The following is a 22,890-nucleotide window of genomic DNA, read 5'->3' as shown; positions in this document are numbered from 1 at the left end:
TTACGTGATGCATTTAGTAAGCAATCAAATTGATTTAATGTTTATTTATACTTAACTTGTATTTACATACGCTTGGTTTGATTCTTACTAAGTGTTACTTTTTAATACGCATTTAATTTGAGTACTTTACTTATGTACAATTTGGCTGCAGTTGCGTCGAAATAGTGTTCTTACCCATGTAGAAAGATACCAAACAGAAAATGAAAACACAATAGGCAATTCATTATAAACGCAAATTTTTATTATTACAAAATATAGAAAACTTTTCATACTCTATACACATAAATAAGATAATGCTTAAGCTTACGAAAAAATCGTTTAAGAACTGAAACTTGCACTGAACATTTTGTGTTTTTACTCGTAATGTTTACTAAATAAAAAATTCGCTAAATTTTGCATTCATATTCCAACAAATCGGGCTTCCCACACAGATGCATCTTTGAGATGCATCCGGCGAGGAAAACCAGCCGAGAATCGAATGTAATTTTAAATTTTACTTAAAGTAAAAATAAAATTGCTAAAGCACACATAAAAATTGCCACACATCAAGTAAACATAGCTTAAAATTTTTGGTATATTTCTGCAAACCACTGGGAGTAGAGTTTCGTTTATGTATTCATAATTCATATATGTATATACGTGTATATGCTACATTACATATATAAATATTTTAACTATCTTTATGTTTTGTCTTTTGAAAGTATTGGGGGGACTCTTCTCTTTCTTTCATTGATTTTCTCAAATGTTTGTGGTCTAAAATTAAGTAGAACTCAGTGCCATTTAAATATTATACACATTTATATGCAAAGACGTTTTTTGGCGCCTTCCTTATTTTTGGGCTTAACTTTTGAAGTTCTCTGGGATATGTCAGCTGAGATTAGTTTGGCTCACAGCTGGGGCGGCCTAGAGAAAAACTTGCATTTTTCCGGGAGTTATGTACAAAGTTACAACAAAAGCTACAAATGGAAAATTAGTCAATTAAACTACGCGGCGCTCTTCCTTCAACTGTTTTTTTTTTACATTTTTCTTAAATTTTTTTTGGGTTTTATGGTTTTTGGGGGAAGGGGCGTGGGCGAGGGCGTGGTATCTACAAGGTTGTTTTATAGCCCCATTTCTAGATGCATAAATAATTACACTACTTGACATCCACAATGAGAGGAACTTCGCTGATATCGATTAAATTTGGCGGCGATTGCTGCTGTTGTTGCTGCGGGGCTATTGCTGCTGCTGCTGCAGTTGCTGTTGCAATTGCAGTTGCAGTTGCTGTTGCTGTTGGCGTCGATGAGGCAGATGACAGTGAGCCAGCCGAGGATGAGGAGGGCATTGCTGCTGCGCCATTGCTGTTGCTGTTGCAGTTGCTGCTGCTGTTGTTGCTGCTGCTGTTGCTGCTGCTGCTGCTGTTGCCCGCGAGCAACATGCGCTGGTGATGTTGCTGCAGGCACTGATTTGCATTGACTGCGGCAGCGGCCATCATCATGGTGGCGGCATCGCAGTAATTAGACAGCATCGTTGTGGTGTTCACCGTGGCTGTGGCTGCTGTCGCTGGTGTCGCATAAGCGGTGGTTGGCGTGGTCATATAATCGGTATTGCTATTGCCACTGCCGTGGATGTTGCTGTTGGCCCCGCCGAAGAAACTGCCTGCACTCATATGATTGCTGCCGCTGTTGTTGCCGTAGTTGTTGATCTGCTGATTGCAAATGCCGCCGCCGCTGCCGTTGTTGTTGTTACCGTTGTGGCAGCCGCTGATGCTGCTGCTGCTGCTGCCGCTGCCACTGCCGTATGTTGGCTGCATGACAGCAACATTGGCGAGCTGGTCATGACTGGCAGCGACAACGTTGTGGCTGCCACATCCACCGACACCGCCACCGCCACCGCTACCGCCTCCACCACCGCCACTGATATTGCCACTGCCTCCGCCGCCGATGCCGATGCCGATGCCGCCTCCGCCGGAATTGATGTTGAGCGTTGCAGCCGCCACAGCTGCGGCCGATGATCAAGTTGTTGTCAATTGGCGCCACATCGTGTGTCACATCGAAGGCAGATAGGGCCAGGAGAAACTGTTGCCGCTCAGCAGCATGTCGCGTATCAGCGTTTCAATTGGCGTTTTTCCGACTAGACGCACAAAAAACAATTGCTCAATGACCTGGCCAAAGAAAAGAACAGAGAGGAAAGGAAAGATTTTTATTAGGAGGGCTACTTAATAATCTCTAATATAAATAACCTAACGAGAACTATATAAATTTGTATCCATAACAGAACCTCTAATCCAACGAGCTTAACTTGGAATTGCAAATGATCGGGCTCTATAATTTAAAACCGTAATTTCCTTTTATCTAAAGAGTTATGAAACAGAGAGCAGAGAACAGAGAGCCTTGCAATTCATTTTTCCTTTCTCGATATTCCAAGTACCTCCCTCATATTTAATGTTTATTGACTGCTTATTGCGTAATAATTAACAAACTAATAAACTTACTTGTGAGGAGACCGTTCGCAGCGATGGCAATCTGAGCAGCAGCTTGCCGAATCTCGTGGGCTGGTTGGGATACTGGGTCCGGCAGTATTCCTCGAGGGCGCACTGCGACTTCTCTTGCAGGGATTCAATGTGCGTCACATCGGACAGGCCGCAGGCATCTTAAAGATAGGCATAAAGTAAAAAAGAAACCGTCAGTTCGCAGATTCACAGTTATGAATGCAAATACGTGGTCGATACTCAAGGGGGCAGTTCACCTGGCGCCGACAGAGAGTTTCCAAGTCTCGAGTCTGCCTGTCACGTCAAACCAATAACCGAACATGAGCCGCTGCCACGCCCACAACGGCTCAGTTCAATTGCGCGGAGGCTGAGCACACTGAATAGCACAAGACAACAAGACAACAAGACAGCAAGACACAACGGCAGTGGATCGATGACGAAACGGGGAGATTACGTCATGTCTATTTGATTTATGTTCAATTGAAGTCGGCCGGTCTACTGCGAGGCGAACAACAACACTTGGGTTAATTAAATTCGGGAAAATTAAGCCGCAAGACAACGCCCTGTCCCCGCGAAAACGATACCACACCAATGGCTTTTCCATCTTGTCGGCGGCTAGCCGTGGCATTTAATTACAACGATGCTAGATTGCGCATACGCAGCGTGTGCCGTCGAGTGTTAATTGCCAGGCACCAAAAGTTTGCTTATCAATTGCCGCTGTAAAAGCATCAACGGAAAACGGCAACGAGCGGTTCTTCTATTTTTTATACTCAAATACTGCAATACACACATGTGCATTTATTTTGTTGTGTACTTGACTGTTTGAAATTCAAATTAGACATCAGCACTTGTAAATTTGCATAGCTTCAAAGCATTTCAAATGGTCGACGTTGCTGCTAAGAATGGCGTTTCGAAATTGCATATGAAATTTTGTTTGCTTAATTAGTCACTGCACACACGAGGACTCTATTACGCAAGAGAAAAACTGAGACCTGCAGCTGATATATCATTTTGCAGTCGAGCAGCCGAGGAGCCGAGAAGCCGAGCTAATGATTGGGCCATTTGCCATTTGCCCACCGATATCATCGTGATGGCAGCTCATATATCCGATTGCCGAACTCTCTGCACTGTGATTGCATGGCCAGTTGTCTTGGTCTTAAACTGCATGTTGTTAATGGCACTCGGGGCCGTACTGGCCGTATTGGCCGCACGCAACTCCGAATCTGAGCTGGCCATAAACGACGAGTGTCAGCTGAAAGCCAAAACCACAGGCAAGATCTGCTCGATGATTGGCTTGGCTGGCAGATAAACGTAAATGTTCGACTGCAGTTATCATATAAATTTCCCGGGCTGTGCCCCCACACAAAGCGCGTAAATCAAGCTAAATGATTTGTCGCCAGCGGCAACAGGAATTCAATTAGCCATTATTAACCATTCCGTTTCATAAACAACAGCCCAAACAACGGCCAAAACAACGGCCAAAGGTAACTGGAGGTAATGGTAATAATCGTGAAGCTCTGGCGATACAAATTAGACATGGTCAGTCCGTCGAGCTCAACGAATCACTTCATTGGCCATGGCCATAATTGTCAATTGACTTTCCATTAGCTTGGACGAGATCCAAAGGATCCCAGTGGGGGAGTCATAAGCACAGAGGGCGGAGGAGGTGGAAATTGTGCCAGGCCAGGCAGTGAACATTTTTAGTTTCATTGAAATGCATCGGAGATGACGAGGACTTGGGATGCGGAGGAGTGGGAGTTGCATGCTCAAAGTGAAAGACATTCCACATCCAGGTCGGGCTCCACTCTGGGGAAGCACCAGCCCAGATCGGAGCTTTCTCGAGGGGCTAGCCTCGTCTCTGGGTTTTGATTTTTTGGCTTTGACTGCGGCTTTGTTAACTGTTTTTGGCTCGTAGTTATGTACCCTGCGACGAGCTTGGCTTCGATTTGTATTTGTGTTTGGTTTTCAGTTTTCGGATTTCGGTTTTCGGTTTGCAGTATTCAGTATTCAGTATTCGGTCGGTTTTGGGTCGTCGCAGTTACTAACTCAGCGAGGGAGAGATCGTGACCGCGTGTTTTAAATGCATAATGACCGTAAAGTAGTTGGTTGCCCAACCAACAGCAGACATATCGAAAAAGGAGCAACAGGAGTTGGGGGGGCGGGGGGCTAAACTGTTTAACAAAATTATGAATTGCTGCATTATATTTTATTAGATTTGTGTTCTTTATGGCTCCAGTTCTGGCCAAGCAGGTCGTGCCGCGACCGCCAGAAACAGTTATAGCTTTATTTAGTTTTAATAAGGATCGGGTCGTGTGGGGTCATCTGTGGTGAAGGAGTTCCGCTCTATCGACTGCATCTAAATCTTGAGCAAACAGAGACTCCTCCGCAAGGCTGGCAAAAGGGAAAACCCAAACCTAATATCGAAACGCGCCCTTAATGATTCTAATCAACTCAAGTCTGCCCCGGCCCAAAAGTTACTGTTAATTGCCAGAGTCTCAGGCTTCGGGGCACGTCGTTGGCAATTTTCAGGGGAAAAGTAGCGCAGGCGATCAATGAGCGCCACAAAACGATTTGAGCGGCTGCTTCGAGCCGAGACGCTGCTTCAAGCCAGGCGAAAAACACACACAGAATGTTGGTCAAAAAGTGTGGCCAAGACATGAAAGCTACAACTCTTAACAACTGCAACAAACGACAGCCATCAGAGGGGGCTTGCGCGGGCAGGAGCTGTAGCTGTAGCTGGAGCTGGAGCTAGAGCTGAAGCTGAAGCAGGAGGAAGATGCACCGTGGCCAGGCAAGGTGGTGAGGTGGTAAGGTGGTAAGGTGGCCCCAGCCAGGTAACTGCGCCAGGCCATGGAGCAGCCAGAGGAGCAGACATGTCGTCAATGCGCTGCAGAAGATCTAGTAAGTCTATACCCGGTATTTTACTACCGCGATCGTGTCTCGTCTCCCACAATCTTCGAGCTGAAGACCATGGGTATGGGCTGCGCAGCGATTGATCGGCTGCAGTTTATGGACTCATGCAGCCAATTCAAATGCAATTGCAGCTTGCCAGTCGGTCGGTCGGTTGGTCGGTCGGTCCAGGGTCTCAGCCAGCGCGACCACGAACTCCACGCCACACACGCCCCCTCAAGAGTGGGGCTAAGCTGATCGCTCCTTGCACTGAGAAAAAGTGGATACAATACAAAAAGCTTGAAATATATTCGACATTAAAAGAGGTGTGGAGAAGATCTGCAACCGAATGGCCTTATGAACAAAGAAAGTCGCCATTTATACAGTATAGGTACATCATATAGGGAAATAGTTATACGACTGAGACCAAGTTTACTTTGACATTATACATTTGGACGAAGCTAAAGTAGATTAAATTCTAATCAAATTAAATTTCAATCAGACTGACGGAAATAATGCCGTTCAGTGTAGTGCGGCCAAGCGACACACACAGCGTTTTGGAAATGGTAAAATTATTTTCATTGCAAGTTTGGCCAAGGCCTGGACTTGGTCCATTCGTCCATTGACTTGGGCTTGTAAGTAAGCGACATAAACGAGTGTTGTATTAATGTTCATAATGTGGTATCTCGACGTCAATAAACGTCGCCACAAAGAGCAGGAGGGGATTGGGGATACCTCCAAGCCAGGTTGAGTTCAGATCAGCGGAAAAACAATTGCGACGTGAATTTGGACAGCTGCTTGACACGACACGGAAGAAGGGGGGGTACTAAATCAAAATCTCAGTTTTCCCCACCCATGCTCGAAAAGGGGGTACTAAATCAAAATCTCAGTATTGCCTACCCATAACGAAAGTGATCTTAAAACAGCTAACTTACGCTTAATTGCAAACTTAGCTTAGGCTAAAGTCAATGAAAAGCTCAATTCACTCTATTTGCATACAAAAACTTCTGTGATTTATTTCGCGGTGAACCTAATTGTCTAAAAATAAGTGTGTATAAGGTATAAGGCTTTAAAAATATTTAAATTATTCGCATATAAGCTGGTGTGATTTATTTGTATACGTGTGCATGTTTTAGATGTGCATGTGTTTCAGTGTGTGTATAATCCCAAAGTCCAGAGTTTTGTTGCCACGTGCGGATGAGATTAAATTTTGTTTGTTTTTGTGTAAATAGCTTTGTTAAAAAATGAAATAAAAATGTGAAAAGATTAGTGTTAAGTAAATGGAGGTTTTATGAAACGGAAAACTGATCAATTTGCTGAAACGATGAATGAAATGAATTCAACAAAATTAAAAGTTTTCCAACGAGCTGAAATAAATATATTGGTTCCAATACCTTGGGTTAGAGGTGTGCCTTAAAAACTTAATCAGAACTGGTTCATCATTTTAAGAATCTAAGGAACTTGATTGAATTGCTATCATTTAAATAAGCTGTAATAGTTCAAACTTTCTGGGTGAAGTAGTTTCCAAAATACTAGTTATTCTTTTCAAACTATAAACGGATTATTTACTTTTAAATATATAGGTTTCTATTTGTAAATACAGTGATATAGTAGGATAAAGTGGATTCCATTTCTTTAGAAGTTAAGAAATAAAAACCAATTTATCGCAGATTAAAGACTTTATTTTTGATACTGAACATCAATGATGAAGTTGTTTAATTTCGTTACAATTTTATCATTGTATAGCAAATTATTGAGTATACGAATCAAATTTACAACTTCTAAATAATGGAAAAATGTATTTATACTTATTTCTCTTGATCAACGATAGATCCAATTTAATCAACAAAGCTCTAGTTTGTTTTCAACAACTGCTAGTAGAATCTCACTTGGAAAGAATCAGTTCAATTAATCAGTTCATGAGTTAGTTCATGCTAGTATGGTATTGTTAGTAAGCCAAATATAGTAATTAATAAACAAATAAATTAACTAAAAATTAGTCAACAAGCAGTTAAAGCATTAGTAAGCGATAACGAGTAAAAACACAAGCCAGGATTAGATTTTTGTTTAACAGCAACAGCTTTATATATATTCTTAAAATTCTTTTCTTCTCCTCCCTCATCGAGTCTTTGTTTCATCAAGTTTTTTGGCAAAAGTTCACTAATCGAATCTATGTAATTAGAACACTAGAATAAATTATGCTTAGTTTAAGGCAATAAATAGATAGAAACTAGCCATAGGCACTAAAGTAAGTACATGTACAGAGGGTTTAGGTCTACCTAACGCTATCGATATAGATACAAGTAAATTTACAATACAGGGACTGCGATTTCTGTGAGATCCTACAACTGCCATCTACTACCGGCCAGGCTATAGGGCGAATACCTGTAACTGGGACTGCCGAAGGACGCGCTGCCGCTGCCGCTCGAGTGCGCAAGGGCATGGGCGTGGCCCACTCCCACTCCCACTCCGAAGGGCGTGCTGTGGTGGAACATATCGAAGGCCGAACCGAAGGCGGCGCGCGGAGGCGTCTGATAGTGGAACATGGCCGCCGCCGCCGCCGCAGCCGAGGGCGTCTGATAGGCTCCACCACCCAGCGAGGAGGAGGAGGCGGAGGAGGTCACTGGAACGGGAGCGGGCACAGGGAGTTGCGCCACGGAGGAGGTGGGCGCGGGAGCGGAGGCAGGAGCGGGAGCGGTTGCCAGCGAAGTACTCAGCGGCGAGGCGGTTATGTTGCGGGAGGACGAACCGCTTTGCGATTGAGTAGGAAGCGAGGCGCCCAGCCCGCTGCTGTTGTTGTGACCGGAGGCGTCGCCTCCGCCGCTGCTAGGGGGCGTGGCTTGGGCCTGGGCATACAAACTGGCCAGCAGGTCCATCTCGGAGCCGGCGGACTTGGCCTGGCAGCTGCTGAACGCACTGCCGGCGGAGGGAACGAGGGGAGCAGAGGCGGACGCGGACGCGGAGGCGGAGGAGGTGGGTACCTGAGCCTGTTCCGCCTGCTGCACTGCAGCCTCAACGCCGGCCACGCAATTCATGAAGGCTGCCAGGTGAAGCGGCGCCTGCTGCTGAGCCTGAGACTCCTGCTCCTGGCGATTCAGTTCGTCAAGGTGGTCACGCACCACAGCCAGGACATCGTCATTGGATGCCGTGGAACCCTTGCCCAGCAGTGCTGAAACCTTGGTGAGCAGTGCCGGCACATCCTTGTACAGAATGTCCAGCAACTTACCGGTGGTGAAGAGCACGATCGCCTTGAGGCAGGAGTACTCCGCGGAGTCGACATGCAGCGCCTTCAGCTTCTCCACCTGCTCCTGGAAGATGCGGATGTGGTCCATGAAGGCCACCACACGATCGGCGGCCATCGGGGAGGCATGAAGTCCGGCGGCGGCCAGCAGTGGCGCCACATGGAGCGGCATGGAGCACTGGCTGGCGTTCAGGACGAATAGCTCTGACCAGACGAGCCGGAGCAGGGCCACCTGGTCGGTCACCTGCAGCTCCGGAAAGAAGGGTATGTTCTTGGCCCACTCGACCGCCGAGAAGAGCAGTCGGGCGGCCAGTTCGCAGATGTTGTCGATGCCCATGATGTTGTTGGGCTGCATGCACTGGCCATATCGCGAAGTTGGATACGGCTCCGCCCGCAGCAGGAGCGAGATGTAGGAACTGAGGTACGAGTGCCCGTTGAAGCCGGCAATGCCCATGGGATCCCCGTTGGCGATCTGGTACTGCCCATGCATGCCGGGCAGACCGGGCTGAGTGGGTGGTACGCGTCCTCGCTGGACAGCTGGAAAAGAGAGGGAAAGAACAGGATTAGATTGGTTGAAAGATGCTAAATAACTAACTGATGGTAGTGTCAAAACGTCTGCTTGCATATTCTACGAAACTAATCTTAATGTTAAGGTTTTCTCTTAAGATGGATGTTCTCTTTTGAAGGATGTACAGACACCCTGCGAAAAGGAATCCTGCTTTTGTTGGGCTTATTTTGACCGCCACATCACACTCGGCACAATGCGGGGCATTCAGCTCTGTTGGCAAAGCTGCCACAGCTCACAATGCTCGCTATCTGGATATATCTGAGTATCTGGCCACCTCGATCTGCATGTAGAAAGAACTGCGTTGTTGTTGCTCGCCCTTTGTTGCAGGCGAAGACATCGTCATAAGATACTTTGCTGCCACCCCAGAAAGCCTTTCAACCCCTTATGCTATGTTGTCCCGACTGCTTAGATATGCAAATTTCAACTAAATACTTTCAACGCATCCTTCGGATACACACACTCTGCAGACACACACACCGAAGATATAGCAGATGTGGGGAGAGTCTCGGCTGATTTTGGGCAAGTACGGCTGCAGGCAGGAAAGAAAATAATGGGCAGGTTTGTTTTTCTTGGTTTTTGCAAGCAGCGGGGCTATATATAAACATTATAATTAACAATGTAAATGCTTAACAACTGAGCAGCTAAATGGAAAGTGAAAGGCCTTTTGAACTCTGGCCGGAAACGACATTTCGCCAGACATTGACGTGGATACGTGGATAGTGGATTCGTTGATTCGGACAGGAACATGAGCGCTGTGGATATAGATACTTAATATCTGCTGAAAGTTAAGCCGAGGCCACTTGGACACGCTCTCGAGTGTGTGACATGTGAGCGGGAACTAAAAACTTGAGCACGTGCTGGCGGAAGATTCATTCATTAAGCAATCAGGCAAAAGGGCAAGTCGGGTTAGTACTATCTCAAATGCCCATTCCAAGGCAAACCCTTTGCGCTGCTTTCTTGGCTGCTGTAATCTGGGCCTGATCTCGGAGCAAACCACAGGCTTAGGCAGATTCTCCATTTGGGTTTTGCGGCCAGCAGCTTTTAGCTTCTTCGCTGTTCTTGCGGTCAGACAATATTTTCCCAGGCGCATAAATAAGACGCTGGACACTGAACCGGTTTCGCCGTCATAGATCACCAAGTGCATCTTATACAGAGGTCCTACGGATCTACGGATGGCCATCCCCTCACTCCATGGCTCACAATTACGCAAATGTATTGTGTAAATAAGTGTCCCTATCTCGCTTGCTCCTCCGCCGGATGGACAGTGGTCAACTGGTTCGGGTGGTGCAACCCCCGGCTTAATTGCTCCGGCAGGGCAATAAACAAACACCTTCGGACCCGGGACAGAAAGGGATTTCAGGATATGTCCATTGTGCGGACTGACCAGAGACGCTTTCGCTTTTCCTTTTCCTCTTCCTTTAAATCCGAATCGGAATCAGAAAGACGTTACGTTTCGTGGACGGAGCTGACCAGGTAGAGATCGACGAATCCAGTTCCAGTTCCACTTCCACTTCCAGCTGCACCACCATGGTGGTGCTTCGATCCATAACGCTTTGTGCATTTTTAGCAGTGCTTTGTTTTAGTGCGGATTCGAATTGGCCTGGCCCAAGGCTCCGATTGCGTTGGCCAGATTGCGATGGAGCTCTAGGTGTGCCTGGGATGTGTGGTTGCCAGCCCAGCTAGGCGGGTTGCCAAGGTGTGGAGTTTCCATCTGGCCGTGGAGGTGTAAAAAACCTTTTGCTGACCCACTTTCCTAACCAGCCAAGTCTCTCCAACTAGCTCCATCCATTGTCTGCCCAGAAATGCGTTCGACCAAGCCCACAAAATCGGTGAATGCAGGTGGTGTTGATTTGCAACCGGTGGATTTGGAATTCCAGTGGTCAAAGTTCACGAGCAAGAGTTCACAGCATTGGAATGGCCAGTCAGCGAGTTCCCTTCGCACCCCAAAATAGATGGAAATCCCTTTAAAAATTCATCCAAAATCCCGAATAATTTTACATAATTTTGCTACCCCTAACCAAGAACTAGTTTTTGTGCAGGAAAACTTCAGCTACCAGTTCCGCCCCATCCCACTTCCCTTGACCAATTGACACTGCAATTTAATTAGAGCGACCCGGAACAGCGATTTGATGTTGTTTTTTCAGGTTTTGTGAGGCTTTTTGTGCGCCAAACCCGTACAATTTCTTGACCCAGGGTCGTTCCAGGCACAACCTTTGTCCCGCTTCGCAACTAAGTACCATGGCCCTCTCATAAAGAGGGTAAAACCGAAGGAAACCGCCTATGCAGAATTGGGATTTTCTCACGATTTCTCAGCTTTGATAGCGAGGGACTAGTTTTACGCAGAACTTGTCATTAAAGAAATGTGACTCAACATCGAGTGGACAAACTTTGAAAAACAACCCAGATCCAGAATGTGGCAAAAGGTGTTGAACTCTTTTGCGTTTTACGAGTTCTGGGGCAAGTACTGGGTGAGGAAATCTCAGATTTAATGGGCCCAACAGGTAGATCGCAGAGCCGGGTCGGACTGTGTCATTAGCCAAAAACTAGTCTTGGCTTAGGTAAATTTGAAATGCCTTTTTCACAATCCGACGGCGACTAAATAAATGTTTATATTCATTTAATTACAAGTGCATTGGGAGGAGAGGAGGCTGCCGTAGCTGCATTTTAATTGCCCGTAGTCGCCATAAATTAACGTTTTCGTTCTTAACCCAAATCGATGTGTACACTGTTCAGACATCTGTAGCCGTTGCCGTTGCCTATGCCTTTGCCGTTGGCTATAGCCACAGCTATATCTATTAGCATTTTGCGAAAAACCTGTCAATATTAGTGCAAATAATAACAGCTTAGTGTCCGCTAACTGCAGTCAGTCTCTATCTTTTGTATCTGCGACTCCCTGACAGACGCTAATTGTTAATGCTGACAAGTGTAACTGGCCATTGGCAGTCAGTCCGTCAGTCAATCCGTCAGTCCGCATGTCAGTCCGTCCGTCAGTTAGTCAGTCATTCAGTCAAAGAGTCAATCATTGTGCCGCTGCAGGAAAACGAGTCTCACCCAAGTATGCCAAATATTTGTCTTGGCCGTGCTTACAAATTAGTTACACATTGGGCTGCATTTGATTAACTGATCAATTGTGGCGCATTTCGCACAGTGTACTCGACTGGGCTTCATTGTAATTATGAACTAGCGATCGAACAAGTTTGCATTTGATCTTCGGGGTCAATAAGCTGGTCAATCGCCTGCCTAATTGTCTTTTCTCAAACTACTTCTATTGGGGGGCTTGCGTGGCTGAATACAGTGATACAGCGAATAGTATGCGAATTGGGCATTTGGGGATTTGGGTATTTGGGTATTTGGGTGCCAACACTTGGCCTGATCCGCACTGATCTGTCATAGTTCCTGGCACCCAAATAACTCAACTGATCCGCACCGAACCGAACCCAATTGGTGTTCTCTGCACATTCCTAGCATGTGACATTTAGTCATCGAGATGCTCTACTTCCGTTTCTTCTGCCGTTGATTTAATTTATTCTGTTTGCCTCTGGGTTTGACTTTTAATTGACCCACAGCACACAGGCAGCAATGCCTGAATTTCTTTGTTCTGAATAACACATTTGTTTTTCTGTTCTATGCTAGTTGAGCTTCTGAATGGTGATGATGATCAAGATGAAGATGATTATGATGATGCTTACCTTCGCGTCTCATGCCCATTTTGAGGCACTTCTTCAATCGGCAATATTGACATTGATTGCGGTGATGCTGATCTATGGGACAGTTTCTGCTGCCGCGGCACGAATAAGTCAGATTGCGGCGCACCGAGCGCTTGAAGAAAGACTTGCAACCTGAAAGGGAAAATATTCGGTATTAATAATATGAAAAAAGCCAATGTATTCCAACTTTAACCTAGTCTTAGAACGCCTGCGAACACTACAAATTCCTTGGCACCACAGGCTTCTCTCAAAAAAAAAACAAAAAGAATCGTTACCACTTGTGCAAGGCAAAGTGAGTTCCGAACCGGGTTCCCTTCCTGATGCCCATGTCAATGGTCATGTTACACGTTTCATGGCTTAACGCCTCCCATAAAATTACCTTTAATGGCTTTCAATTAACAAAGTGTATCTTGGCCGCGGCGATACAACATCCCTCCCGAAAATAAAAGAGGGAATAAAACTGGCAGCAAGTTCAAGTTCGGCTGGCTTCAGCTCGAATGCCACGAATTTACTGTTAAGCTAGACGGCGGCCAGATCAGCCATGGCTCGTTGGGCCCCGGGGTTTTGGCTTTGGCCGCAACTTCAACTTGGCTAAGTGCTTTGGGCCACAGTTGGGTGTTGTTGTAGGACAAGCCAGCGACACGGCAAGTTAATGTCGCCGACGCGTATCTAAACATGTGTATCACTTGGCTCAGCATCAGAGTTTTCTGCATATAGAGCCCAGCTATTTGCTTTGAGGATATATATACACGATATATATATACGTGACTGTATAGGAGGCATTGTGTGGAGCTGGTTTTCTGCCTTTTTTTCCTCTTCCAAAGACCAAAACGATTTCTCACAATAACTCAAAACAATGGCATATGCTCATAAAATTCGTTTTAAGCTGTAAAATCATCATCAAACAAAATATGTAAGCGCTGAGCGTTTATGCAGACCCGATCCTATCCTATCCACTCCTCCACCCCCGACTTATATTGCATGCGATCGCAGGCTATAAAAGATCTTTCAATGCTTTTTGCTTTTTGCTTTTGCCAATGCGATCGTGTGGCTTCAGCCTCCCACCGAAATGGAAACAAAACGTGGTCCGCAAATTGAAATTGATTGAGAGTCGATGGCTTAATGCACTAGCGGAAGATACCATAGATACTCTAGATTAAGATATCGGTTAAATTAGCACAGATACCTTGAAAGTAAATCTTAACTGGCCAAATTGGAGATGTGCTAATGATCCTAAGTCGGAGATCTTGTAATCCCGAGCACCCGTTATAGTTGCTCCACCAAAGGGCATTCAGTGTTCATCACTTTTGGCTCCTTCATAGAGACCAACCCGAGAGACAACTACGAACACATCTTGAAATACCCTCACTCACACACTGCCAGCTTTTACACCATATGATCTACGAATAACGATATTGTACCCAGTCACGATTTCTGCCAAAACGTACCGTTGCCTTTTGGCCCCCCGCACTCCCCCAATTTTCCCCACCGACGCTGACTGCGCTTCGAGTGTTCGCAAGAGAAGGGGACGGAGGAACTGAACGACTTGGCCAGAAAGGCAGAAAGCCAGAAAGGCAGAAAGCCACAAAGGCAGAGGTAAATAAAAGAACTTGCAACAGAGGCAAACTGCCCATATGCGCCTATCGCAACTCTATCTAGAGCTGCATCCCATCCCGAGTATCTGGGTATCTTAACTTTTCGAACAGATGAACAGAGGGGCGAGCGATCCCCAGTGGACTTTGCGATGCGAAAGATGCGCGTCGTTATTGATGAAGATACGAATGCGAGTACCAGTACGAGTACGAGTACGAGTACGAGTATGAGTGCATCGGGCAGATACCGTAAACAAAATCTGAGACGGGGGATGGCGTGGATGGAGTGGATATCGTGTTATATCAATAACCGAAAAAGGGTGGATCGCTCTAGCGCTTGAGATACGATAGTGTGGGAAGTCCGGGGCGAAGCCCTAGAATCCTTGCCTCTTCTACGGCTTCGGGCTTAAACGTTTGCCATTTTGGCTTAGCCAAAAGAGTCCGAGTCTTGACTTGGCCATCTCCGCATTTGCGGTAGTTTCAATTACCGCTTCACCTAATTGCCAGCAGCGGGTGGCTGAGGAAGTACATAGTTCGCGTGTGCTACGCGCCATAAAGCGTTCAATACAGTTAGAAGAGGTTCCGAGAACTTAGCTAAGCTAAGCTAAGCGTTTTATTAATTGAACTTCCTGAAAGTGAGCTGGCTGCATCATCTGTGTATCTGCACCGCACGAGATCCCCTTGCCGCTTGGCTGGGCAATTTAAAGCGTTAAATTAGTTGGCTCTAGACCGAGAGTGTACGAGTGTACGAGTATCTGTATCTTTTGGCACATGCACTCGGGTGGCAGATGGCCCAATCAATTGCCGACTCCACTTTTCCCCATTTTCCCCAGCCGCGGTCAATGATCGCTTGGCCCAGAGGTAGCGGAACGGAGATCGGGGGATAGGAGCCCAGGGGATCGGAAAATGGAGCGATGCAAAGTCAAAGTCGCCTTGACTTTGGCTCATTTTCTAATTACCAATGCACACAGAGCACAGAGCACAGAGCAGAAGAGAGGGCCATCATTAAGGTGCAATAATTAAATGTTAAGCTTGCAACACGGACACGGAGCACTCAGTAGCTAGAAGCCAGTCCAAGTAATTAGCACAAACGGCAGCGCCAAGAATGGTGCACAAGTCCAGACAAAATATCTGGAGTACAACCGAAACATAATTACAGCCCCCGTCGACAGACACGAAACTGGTAGTAACTCATAACTCGGCTCATGCGCTTGAAGTATCTACAAAATGCACTGATTATGAACGGGGTCTCTAGCGAAAAGTACGGAAAATAAGAACCTAGAACGGAACAGGTGAATTCCGATATCCCACCGGGCCCAGTCGTTTTATTACCCAATATGGGTCAACTGTAAACCAAAAGCCAACCTGGGAAGTTCCCTCTATCCGTCTATAAACTCAGAACCAACCTTCGCAATGGTTTCGCTGGAATCGGAGCAGTCTTAACTGGCTTTTCATTTGCATCTTCCATATGTCACGTTGCCCGGGGGGAAAATGCAAAGAAAATGCAAAGAAAATGCCGCCTTAGATAAGCGATTTGGCTTTGATTTAACTGATGCTATGCGAAGTTATGCGGCAAGTCGCGTTCTCTCTTTCAGCCGCAAAGGCCGAAAGCCGTGCAAATGCCCTGGTCATGTAGCCAAGTACTGGTTCCTTTGGGCCTGGCCAGCCAGCGACACATGGCGATAAGCGGGGTTATGGCCAAAGGTAAAGACTCTACCGGCTAGATCGCAGAGCAGTACTGCAGTACTGGCCAAGTTGCAACTTGTTGTTTTGGCCCTCTGGAAGATGCACACAAAACGTGCTGGGCCTGATCGATTAGCCGAACTTGGCTGAAAACGAAAATTGCGCATGAAGTGGCAACAGAGGAAAATGCAGCAACCAGAAACCAGCAACCAGCCACCAGTAACCAGCCGAAAAGTTTGTGGCCCAGAGCTCGAACGCTCGGAGAAGTTGGGGCTTAACATAATTAATTAAACCGTTACATTATAAAGCGGATCAAGTCGGTAGTTCACGATTTCCTTACCCCAGAGACCCTCTTTCATTTCGGGGGCCTTTTTCGAAATCGCATCGTGTCAGGATGAATTTTTTGCGCCTCATTTCAAGCGACTTGTGACTTCAGACTTCAGACTTGAGACTTGAGTTTCGGAATCGGATTCGGATTCGGAATTGGAATTGGAGGTGGAAGTGGAATTGGAATTGGGGGACTGGTCTGCGAGACGGGGCTAGTCTGCTTTATTGGCTCGAACATTTCTTCTAAGTACAGCGATTTGTAGTACAAGCCAGCTTTTAATGATTACAATGTCTGCCTGGCTGCAGTTTCCAGCTTGCAGTTTGCAGTTGTTTTTTGATCCCAGCCCTACTGGGTTTGTTTGTTTGTCTCTGCCTTCTGTCTTCTGTCTCGGCAATATCTGTACAATTAACTTTTGTTTTTGGTGATTTTCCTTTGGCTGCCCCTAATGAAGGGTTCAGCTCTGGGCTCATTAATGTTGACACAACGCTTTTGCAACGATTTCCCCTATACTATATACTATATACTCGTACAAGTATGAGATTATTGTGACAGCATCGTTAACCCGATAAATGCCCGGGAATATTTGCCAGTGCAAACATAAAAATTTGTCAAAATAAATATCGAGGCCATAAGTTATTCCATTCACTTGAGTTGGGGAGGTTGGGGAGAAGAAATAAAAGAGCTACCGAGTTGTAAATCACCAGAAAGCAGACTGCAAATCGCACGGAAGTTATAAATGTTTATCAAAAGGCGATTTATTTGATAAATGTTATGGGCATGAAATCGACTCGGCCCGCTTGGTAAACTCACTCCGGTACCGCTAAATGCAAATTTTAGTACAAGCCTTGAATTTATCTTTGCCTCTTGCTAATTAATAAATAAGAAATTTGCTGCTGCGGGCGTTTTGACCACGCCCACTCCCCCCACTACCCACAAAAGTGAAAAAAATACGAAAAATATGCCCGAAATTGCAGCGTCATAAATTGCAATGTTCGGTGGGCGTTGTTAATTTCTGCATTCGTATTTCTGTATTTACTTTGTTGCTTTTCCTTAGCTCTGGTGGGGGGCAGGTCGTATCACAGACAGCAAATTGATTTATGTTTTGCTTTTGTTAAATGCTCAAAGTGGAATGAATTTCCACAGCGAATAGCGAGTTTCAAAAGAGCGCCATTTAACAGATTGTCAAGAGGTGGAAAGTGAAAATCAGACATGTATCTTTTACGAAAGCACCAAAAATAAATAGCTTTCTTTGCAGAGAATTAATGCGAAATAAAGCTGGATGTTATGGGTTTTTGGCCCAGAAGCAGTGTATATTTTTCAATAAACACTACTGTATTTCTTGATCTTTTTACTCAAGTTATTTGCCCACATCATAATGAAGTTAATTAAAAAGCCACACATGCTGAATAAAGTTCTGCACAAAGGAAGAAGACGGAGCAGAGGAAACAAGATTCTCCCCGCCAAATCTCCGAATTCAAAGACTGACACAGCTACTGACCAAGTATTGTGCGACATCGGAAAATTCGGACATTTCTGCTCATCTCTTCAAAGACCTGGGATGGGGAGCCTGAGCTTGGGATTTTTTGGGTTCTGAGCCTTAATTGCCGAACGTGGGAATCTATTTAAATTTGTGGATGTGGATGTGGATGTAAGCTCGTTCGCGGAAAATGTACATCCACGTAGCCGGAGTAAATGGAACAAGCTGGAAAATGTGGGGATTATTTATGCTGCCCCAAGTTGACAATCTGTGGCTGGCGGCTGCACTTCACACACATTATTTGTGGCAGCTAATGGGCTTGGCTGGCGCTTAACAATTAGTTGGGATGGCAATTTTTTACAGCTCTTTATGATCACCCCGCTCTTGTGGTCCTGCTCCGCCTGCCTTCCCGATGTTTGTTTTAATTAATTGCATGCCAGGTACTTAGTAGTGCTGGTAACTTTTCGCAAAATTTATTTGTCATTGTCATGTGCGCGGTGCGCGGTGCGCCACTAAGTTATGCTAATTCCCATTTTGACATGGGTGCTGAGATAGTTTTCTTGTCGAAATTGGAAATTCAATTGGGTTCCTAGAAATGGTGGCAGTAATATTTTGTGCAAGCTTGTTGCTGCCACAGCACCAATTGATGGCTGTGCAACTAGCAAAGAGATACGGGAAATCTGAGCTATTCGGCCACACTAATAGCCATGACAAATAGCCAAATTAATAGGGGATACGGTGCGAGGGGGGCAGAACGTAAAGGGGTCTTGCCACATTAGAGCCATGCACTCATCATTAATATTATCGAGGCACTTTTATCAGCGCACATTTTTCAGCCGCCACTAAACCGTGACTTTTCCAGTTGGCCAAAGGTTACGGCTGCCATTCGCTTCAGCCTGCCGATGATGAGCAAGAGCGGCAAGACTTTTGGCCGCTCGTCCTCCCAATTTCACCAACAGCTGGGCGCGAAATCAAACAAGTTGCCACCACAATGGGAGGACATGGGCAGGAGGATCTTCTGTTCGGTGGGATGGGAAAGAGGAGGGGGGTGGAATGAGGAGCGGACAACACGCATAAGCTACAATTAATCTTGCAGCTACGAGTACCGCGACTGGCGGGGTGTCTCGGCATAAATTCACATACCCATACCCATGGCTAGCTGTGTGCCCTGAAACCTGGAAACTGGACATACGGATAGACGTACGGACAGAAGGGACCTCCAGACGGACGGACAAGTGAGCACACACACACGGACACACACGAGCTTAGAGCTCAGACAGCCGAAACGAGTTGCCGCGCAACGGAGTGGAGTGGCGTGGTGTGTGGAGTGGAGTATCTTTCTTTTCTAAGAGCCTCGAAAAGTATCTGCACCTCGAAGTGAATCAGCTGAAAGGACGCGACCAGGCACCAGAGTAGCGAAACATAAAAAAACCCTGAAAACGCCGGCAATGATATGGGCTCAGTGCGCTTTATTATGATTTTTCCTACGTTTTATTTCGCCAGCATTTGAGTGAAGCCAAAGCTCTGCAGTCTGCAGTCTGGGCGATTGCATAGAACAAAATAGATTGCTATCGTGGCAACATCATCAGGCCAACAGGCAACTACATACTATGCCACATGAAGGGATCCGGGGAAACACCTTCAGAATGCAACGAGGCGGTCGCAGAGCCGCATATCTTCTGATTGTTGCTCTTGTGGGTTGCGCATGCGTACAAAATGCTCGGTGATTAATAATAATAGCAGCGCCCGCGAACGAACAGTGGGAGCCAACGGAGTGCCAAGTATCTGGGAATCTCTGGCGAATCTCTGGGATCATCATACCAATGGCCCACTGTGCCTGTGCCCAGTCATAGTCACTTCTTGGATGTGGCTGTGGCTGTGGCTGTGGCTGTGGCAGTGGTAGTGGCAGTGGCTTTGGCTGTGTGCTCCAGTGCCAGAACATTTGAAGAGATACGAGCATGACAAGTTCAACTTCAAGCTGCACTAAATGCCAGAGCGTATGCCAGATCTCCCTCTATCTCTGAATGCAGTTACCCATCTGCCCCGCCTACCGTCCCTCTTCCGGAACTCCAGGTGAGACTCCCCTTATCCAGAAAGCCAGTGAGAGAGACAATAAGAAGGTGGGCGCTTCATTTAGCGGCCGCCGCACAATTTGCATGTTTGCACAACAATTGTTTGGCTTAGGACAAAGCACGGACCGTATTTTATTTAGATAATAATTTTTATCCGACGATAAGGCCGAAGGCAGTGCGTGCCCGGATCGCAATACATGTATGCATGTATGTATATATGGGTATTTCCAAGAGCTCTCGTGCTGGGAACTCTAGTGTAACGGAACACCACTGACCAGAGATGCAAAAGTATCTGAGCAGCTGGAAAGTCAACTGCCAGCAAAAAGGGATTTTTTAAGATACTTTATCACCACTTTAGTGTGCAATTGTAGCTGTAAAATTTAATTAGACACAATAGTATATCAGCAAGAGACAGTAAGCTCATGCGCAAACATAAATCTCGCTGGGGTCAAGCCAAACTATAGTTTCGATCATAAATGTATTTGTTGCTCGTAAAAATATCTCTACATGATTTGGGGCCCGATCAACTAACTAGCTTTTGGGCTACGTAGGTTTATTGACTGCCCCGGCCGACAGATATACATTCCAGCTGCATCCCGCCAACTTTTGCAATGCCCTGGGAAGAATTCCCACTGCTCTGCCATTCCGCCATTCCGCCACACACCCACACCTGGCCGAGGGTTTATTGCCAACTCATCAAACTGCCATAATTCACCGCAACTGTCAAAAATCAGCGGCTGGCAGGCACGCTTTTGTGCTCGCTTTCTATTACGTTGGCCATTTCTGTTTGGTCATCCCCAGCTCGAACCCGAGTACGAAATCAATTGACCCCCAATTGCACCTTGGCGGTGCGATCGCTACTCAGCAATAAGAGTTGCCAAGATATGTTGGTCCTCGACTTTGGTTTAACTAGCCAACCTTCTGCTGAAGGGGTAGCATCCCTAGCTCACACATTCACTGTAACAACTAAATCCCCCCAAGTTGAGTTGAAGTTCGCTCAGTGTACTCACCTTCGCAGGTAAATTGACCGTAGTGCTTGCCGGAACTCTTGTCGCCGCAGACGACGCACTCGATGTTCTGCTTGCTGTCGATCTGGGATCCGCTGTTGCTGCTCTGCGAGTGGGAGCTGTTCGCCTGGGAGCTGGGCGTGGTGCTGCCGCAGCCCGTGGGCTGACCCTTGATGCTGGTGAGCATGTCCTGGCCGTGGCCCTTGATCAGGGGCAGCATGTCGGAGCCGTGTCCGGGATTGACGCCCGAGCCGGAACCCGATCCGGAGCCGGAGTGGTGGCCACCGGCGGATCCGCCATTGGCGCTGGGCAGGCTGCTGGGCAGGTCCTCCTTGATGCCGGGATGGGGGCCGGATCCGCCCTGATTGAGGCTGGGGCAGGAGAGGTCCTGTTTGATCCCCGCCGACTGCTGGCTGGCCACGCTGCTCGGAGTGGTACCGCCGCCGCCCGTCGCCACGCTGCCGGTGGTGGTGCCCGGTCCGGCGGAGGCGGCGTGCAGGTGACCGCCGAGGGAGGCCGGCGGCTCGTGCCAGGCGCTGTGCGGCGGGACGCCCAGCCCCATCGAGCGGGACAGGCCGAGGTCGAAGGCCGACAGCTCCGCGCCGGATTGCGGGCGCGGATTGAAGAAGCCGGGAGCCGTGGACGGGGAGGCGCACATGACGCCGCCGCCGTACACGCTCAGCGAATTGTGCGTAATAATTTTGGCGGCCGGGTCGGAACACGTGGGATAATTGCTGGAATACACTTTGTACGCACTTGGTACGGTTCACACTTTGGTTTCGATAGAGTCCTCGGCTCTAGCTTTAATCTTGTATCCTTCGATTTTGTATTTGTCAGCCGCGTTATAATTCCTTTGTTTTTTATGTTATAATAAACTTAATAATTTCTTTTAAGCTGCATATGCTATTAGCATTTCAGCTGGCTTCACTAATAAAACACTTGGTTTATTTTTGAATTTTTCGATGTTGCTTATTAATTTCCCGCTCGGCGCACACACGAGATATAATATCTTAAAGACTTGGAAATTTTTCAATTTCGGTATCTTTGCGTCATGCGGAGCAGCGAAATCTCAGCTGTTCTCGTAAGGCCTTTTAGAGCCTGACTGGCACAACATTCGTGGCAAAAGGTACACGACCCGACCCGACTCGACTCGACCGTTTCGACCTAACGACACATCACACAAATCTCTCTCCGCTCCCCATACTCAACTCAAACGGGCAGTGGTGCTGGTCTGCTCGCTCTCGCTCGGCTGGCGCTGCCGTCTAGTTGAGTGAAATCGCCGCTCTCGCTCGCTCGCGTTGGTGGGGCAAGACCTTCGACGCGTTTGGCTGGTTTGCCACCACCACTGAACCACCACCACTAGTGCACCCGGTATACCCACCACCACCAACACCACCACTGCCACCACCACCACTGAACAGAGTGGCTTCTCTCTCTCTCTCTCCGCGCGATTCCACTCAACGAAGACCACTCACTCACTCACTCATCCAATCCAACTAGAACCCGTTTGCTCTTATTAGCTCGCTGTTGGGCGCATCTGTTAGATACTTTTACCGTTAAGGCTCTTTATCGCCGGACTTCTCGGTTTCGGGGGTCTCAACTTTTTGCCAATTTGTTTAAAATGAGTCTCCACCCCGAAATAAGTTTTTCGGTGCTGTTTATCTTTTTGCTGGCTATTCGAATGGTTCTCCTCCGGTTGGCCAACCGCCTTAAAGTGCGTTCTACTTTGTAGTCCAACAATTTCAGTGGCGCTTTAAGTCCGATTTCTTATCTGGAGGAAGAGTTTGGCGGCCATAATGCCGTTTGCGCTTAAATGTTTACTTTAAAGCTTCTTTTCTATTGGTTGCCAGCCAAAT

At 46.8% G+C, this 22,890-nt stretch overlaps 2 protein-coding genes across 3 annotated transcripts; both read right to left on the bottom strand.

Annotated features, from left to right (window-relative positions):
• Positions 1–279: 279 nt before the first annotated feature.
• Positions 280–1,792, bottom strand: LOC122619721 (putative protein TPRXL). Its single transcript, XM_043796822.1, has one exon. The coding sequence runs from the start codon at positions 1,790–1,792 to the stop codon at positions 1,136–1,138; it is 657 nt and encodes a 218-aa protein (XP_043652757.1). The 3' UTR covers positions 280–1,135.
• Positions 1,793–2,002: 210 nt separating this feature from the next.
• On the bottom strand, positions 2,003–22,142 carry LOC122619720 (steroid receptor seven-up, isoforms B/C). Of its 2 annotated transcripts, XM_043796821.1 has the most exons (5): positions 21,038–22,142; positions 12,858–13,007; positions 8,586–9,137; positions 2,474–2,631; positions 2,003–2,143 (listed from the first exon to the last, which is right to left on the bottom strand). In XM_043796821.1, exons 1-5 carry the CDS (start codon positions 21,690–21,692, stop codon positions 2,027–2,029), a joined length of 1,632 nt encoding a protein of 543 aa, XP_043652756.1. In that variant the 5' UTR covers positions 21,693–22,142; the 3' UTR covers positions 2,003–2,026. The 2 variants fall into 2 exon arrangements, with proteins under 2 accessions (XP_043652756.1, XP_043652754.1); XM_043796819.1 differs by lacking the exons at positions 2,003–2,143; positions 2,474–2,631 and having other exon boundaries at positions 7,381–9,137; positions 21,038–21,792.
• Between the last annotated feature and the right edge of the window lie 748 nt (positions 22,143–22,890).

This window comes from Drosophila teissieri, chromosome 3R (assembly GCF_016746235.2).
Source record: "Drosophila teissieri strain GT53w chromosome 3R, Prin_Dtei_1.1, whole genome shotgun sequence".
Classification (NCBI taxonomy): domain Eukaryota; kingdom Metazoa; phylum Arthropoda; class Insecta; order Diptera; family Drosophilidae; genus Drosophila; species Drosophila teissieri.
Note: the sequence above shows the minus strand (reverse complement) of the source record. Positions and strands in the feature narration are given on the sequence as shown.

What these genes read in the sequence shown, in the direction of transcription:
- LOC122619721 (XM_043796822.1), bottom strand. Translation starts at nt 1,792, where the DNA reads ATGCAGCCAACATACGGCAGTGGCAGCGGCAGCAGCAGCAGCAGCATC.
- LOC122619720 (XM_043796819.1), bottom strand. Translation starts at nt 21,692, where the DNA reads ATGTGCGCCTCCCCGTCCACGGCTCCCGGCTTCTTCAATCCGCGCCCG. An exon ending in CGGTCAATTTACCTGCGAAG is followed by an intron (nt 13,008 to 21,037) that starts GTGAGTACACTG and finishes TTTCCCTTTCAG; the next exon opens with GTTGCAAGTCTTTCTTCAAG. An exon ending in AATGGGCATGAGACGCGAAG is followed by an intron (nt 9,138 to 12,857) that starts GTAAGCATCATC and finishes TCTCTTTTCCAG; the next exon opens with CTGTCCAGCGAGGACGCGTA.